This window comes from Vitis vinifera, chromosome 7, assembly GCF_030704535.1.
Source record: "Vitis vinifera cultivar Pinot Noir 40024 chromosome 7, ASM3070453v1".
Lineage (NCBI taxonomy): Eukaryota > Viridiplantae > Streptophyta > Magnoliopsida > Vitales > Vitaceae > Vitis > Vitis vinifera.
In genome coordinates, this window is record NC_081811.1 from 8,178,878 (window position 1) to 8,183,187 (window position 4,310).

The following is a 4,310-nucleotide window of genomic DNA, read 5'->3' on the forward strand; positions in this document are numbered from 1 at the left end:
CATAATTCAAAAGAGAAAGTTTAGAAATTTTATCTTTAAAAATCTTATCATTATATAGAGTATTTTAAAACCATAATCCAAGTATAGAACTTAAAAGTTTCAGTTGAAAGCCTTGACAATGGAACCTTTATTTTATCAAAGCTTAAAGAGAATGAATATAGGTCAGATTATGTCAAACTAATATAAAACTTATGTTTGCCTTTCTCTATCCTTCTCCCATTATTTTATGCATAATTGCTCTTCCATTATATTTGTTATATTATTGCATATCATTTTCACTTGTATTTTCAATTATTTAAATTTGCAAAAAAATGACCATTATCTAATTCAAACCTTTCCCTCTCTTTGGAATGATTACCTTAAATTGACCACTATATAATCCAAACAACCCTAAAATCATTCCTTCCATCCCATGTATTAACTCCATTTTTCCATGCTCCCCATTATCCATCCACCAATTCACTGCCTTGCATCCATTTCTCACCTCCCACCATCTCAATTCAAGCATTTGATCTCTCTTCTTCCTTCACCTCTTCCATATATCCTTGCACACATCTATGTGCTCAATTACTTACCAAACCCACCTTAAAAACACTTCCACACCTCACACAAGATGTTAGTAGACACTACAACACAATATGTTAATTGAATAATTTAAGAACAATCACTATATTTTTCTATCCAAAACATGTCACTTAAGTTTCCAATTAAAATCAATAATATATGATTTTTTTTATAGTAATAAATCAACTTGCATCATGTTACTCCTTTGTAATTGGTAATTGGTAGGAATGGCAACGGGGCGGGTTCGGGACGGGTCGCCCCCAATCCCAACCCCGCCCCATTTATTAAAAACAATTCCCATCCTCGTCCCGTTTAAAAAATTAAACAGGACGGGTATATAAAAAATTACTTTTAAATTTTTTAATTATATTAAAATAATATATTTTATAAATAATAAAATTATTATATTTTTATAACTTATTTTATTTAAATTTTTTATTATTATCTATATATTAAAAATAGTAAAATAAAATTTTAAATTAAATTTAATTTTAAAATTAATTTTATATATAATCGGGGTGGGGCGGGATGGGGCAATACCCGAACCCGCCCCAGGTTTAAAAAAAAATTTCATACCCGTCCCAAACCCGTTTATTAAATTTAAACCCCGTTCTATTAGGAGTGGAGCGGGACAGGTATCTGAAAAACCCACCCCGTTGCCATCCCTAGTAGTTGGTAGTTGTAATAATGATTGATACTAGACCCAAAAAGTATAGGAAAATCCTAAGTAGGACTAGACCCCAAAAATGAATCTTCCCCTTGTAACCCTCACTATTTTTTTAATTATCACATTTATGATATGATTAATGGTTTTTTGACTCATATTGACTATAGTTTTGGCACTAAGTCAATATTTTATTATACCATTAGTTTTAAATTAAAAGCATGAAAGATTTAAAAAAAAATGGAAAAAATCCTCAATGCCCATGATGCACAGTTTCCACTAAATTTCCATTTGCAATTCCCTTTCTAGAAAGCCGTAGTATGAAAGGAAAGTGCATTTAATCCAAACCCACTATCCACCACCATAAATACATGGGTGTGCAGTGCCATTGAAACGGCGTCGTATCAGCCTCTTTGATTAGGACAGTGACCCTGCCCATAAATCGTGTCGGTATCTTCACTTTCATCAAAGCCATGGTCAAAGGCCAATGATACGTAACATCCAATCATTTGATGCCACGTCTCCAATCAACTCTTTGACCATCTTTAACTTCAAACATGTGTTAACTATTTATGATAATTGCTTTTCCCTCATCTCTCCACTTTGTTCTTTGCTCTCCACCAATCAACCATTCCAAACATTTTTTGCATTTAGAATTTTTAATTAAGAATTATGTAACTCAAAAGTTAACTCAATCATATCCATTTTAGTGCATTGAATCTATCCATGTTTGTGTTCTTCTTTAAGAAACCTTAATAATATGGCTCCTTTTTTTTTTAATTTTAATTCTAAATATTTTGTTTTAATATGAACGATAAAACATTTTAAATAGTTATATTTATAATAAAATTTTATATAAAATCCTTCGAAGATACCAAAAAGACATTATCCATTGAAATGATGATGTCATACATATATTTTCATATTTTGTTCCTTTAAACTCAAGTTTAGTATATATCTTTGATCTCATTTCAATAGGTATAAAAAAAAAAAATCACATCACTAATTAGAAGGTGTTACGTGTATATCCCTAAAATGATGATATCATATATATATTTTCTTATCTTCTTCCTTTAAATTCAAGCCTCGTATGTACCATCAATTTCGTTTCTTTGAACTCAAATCTTGTATATATCCCCGACTCCTTTTATTTGAACTCAAGTCTCATTATTTGCATCTTTATCTAATAGTTTTAATTTCATCTTATATATTCAGCTGTCTATATGAGAAGTTCAATAGATATTGATTCGTTTATTTATACCATCATTTAACAATCATCGAAACGCATTCAATTATCGAGATGGGAGTTCAATGATACTGACTCAATATCTTCCATTAAAATGAACATATAGAGGGTGGGGGCATTTATCATGCATTTTTATTAATCATATTTTAGTGAAGATGACATGGGTTGAGGGCCATGAGTCAAATGAAAATAAATGAGGAGAGGCAAGCTATATATCCAAACCCTTCATTCATCCTTTACCATCAGCATTTTTTTTTTCCCTCTCTCTACTTCCATCTTTCATTGAAAAATAGAGAATAAGCCCACAATATAGACAAAGTCTAGAGTTCTACTATTGTAATTAAAAACCTTGTTGCACTAGAGTTATCATCATCTTCAACATTCTTTCTCTCTCAAACACATTTACCATGGCTGCAGACTCCAACCAGAGAATTATAGTGGAGAAGAACCCTTCAGAATCGAGGCTGTCTGAACTGGGCATCAAGTCTTGGCCCAAGTAAGAGTCTCTCTCTATCTCACTGTGTCTTTTCTCTTGTTTCTGGTTAGTTTTATGGTATTTTCTGATGTTTTTCTGGTTGAAATGGAAGATGGGGTTGTTCTCCTGGGAAGTATCAACTGAAATTTGATGCAGAAGAGACGTGTTATCTGCTGAAAGGGAAGGTGAAGGCTTATCCAAAAGGGTATTCAGCGAATGAAGATGAGGGGTGTTGTGTGGAGTTTGGGGCTGGAGATCTTGTGATCTTGCCCAGGGGGCTCAGTTGCACTTGGGATGTATCTGTGGCCGTTGATAAACACTACAAATTTGAGTCAACTTCATCATCACCATCGTCCTCATCATCCTTCTAGGATTTTCTTTTCTTTTTTTTTTTTTTTGTAAATTTGATTGTAATATTGTTGGATGATGGATGGTCAAAGATAGAGCAAGCAATTGGTCAATGCATGTGTCCTGTTCAAACTCATCTTCTCTTTGTCCTTTTTTTTTTAAATAAGCTTTTTAATGCTGCTTTGACTGGTCAAGCCCCTGATATTTTTGTATTGAGGAATGAGGATAGGATACCTTTCTCTCCGTAGGGCAAGCCCACAAATCAAGGGAAGATGGAGGGTGTGTTTGGTTTGGATTAGGTAGGTGAGTTGTAAAACATTAAAAATGTGAGGGAGGAGGGGGGAGGAATATACCAAGTGTCCTAGCCTGAAAGGCTAGGGTTTGTACTTTTGGTAAGGGGTGGGCTCCCACTTTTTGGAGTCTGCTTCGCTGGGTGTGTGAATGTGATGACTTTCCATTTTGTTGGTTTCCAACTTTCCAAACAGATGTTTTTAATTTCTGGGTTTACTTTTTAGGTGTGTGGGGCAAGGGGGTAGAAGTGAAACCTTGGAGATTTGCACAAAATTTTGTACTTGTCTTGTAGAAAATTTGCATTGAATTTTTCATTATTCTTTTTTATTTTTTTGCTATTTTTTATTTTAAAATGGTGCAATAAAATATTATAAATGCTTACCATTAATCCACTAAAATGAATAAATTTCTAATATAAATATATATTTACTTATAACCCTATTCCAATAAATGAAATAAAATACTTATACATATCTATTGATTTTGTTGGTATTCATATTCCTTCCATATTATAATGCTTTTGGTATCATGAATCCACAGAGTATTTTAAATGATCATGTTGATATAAAAGTGGTTAGAGCCCCACCTAATAAACCCTAGTCCCTGGTGTAGGGGCTTCCTCTACTGCTGAGTGAAGGGTGGGCATCTAAGACAGACCCAGCAATCACCAAAAATCAGGGTGATCTTCTGTATCATCTTTACTTTTTGTTCTGTGCTTTCAG

At 33.1% G+C, this 4,310-nt stretch overlaps 1 protein-coding gene across 1 annotated transcript; it reads left to right on the forward strand.

The window, feature by feature from the left end:
• The first annotated feature begins 2,641 nt into the window (after window positions 1-2,641).
• LOC100241271 (cupin domain-containing protein-like) lies at window positions 2,642-3,433 on the forward strand. Its single transcript, XM_002268832.5, has 2 exons — window positions 2,642-2,970; window positions 3,062-3,433. The coding sequence occupies exons 1-2, from the start codon at window positions 2,882-2,884 to the stop codon at window positions 3,318-3,320; spliced, it is 348 nt and encodes a 115-aa protein (XP_002268868.1). The 5' UTR covers window positions 2,642-2,881; the 3' UTR covers window positions 3,321-3,433.
• Window positions 3,434-4,310: the final 877 nt, after the last annotated feature.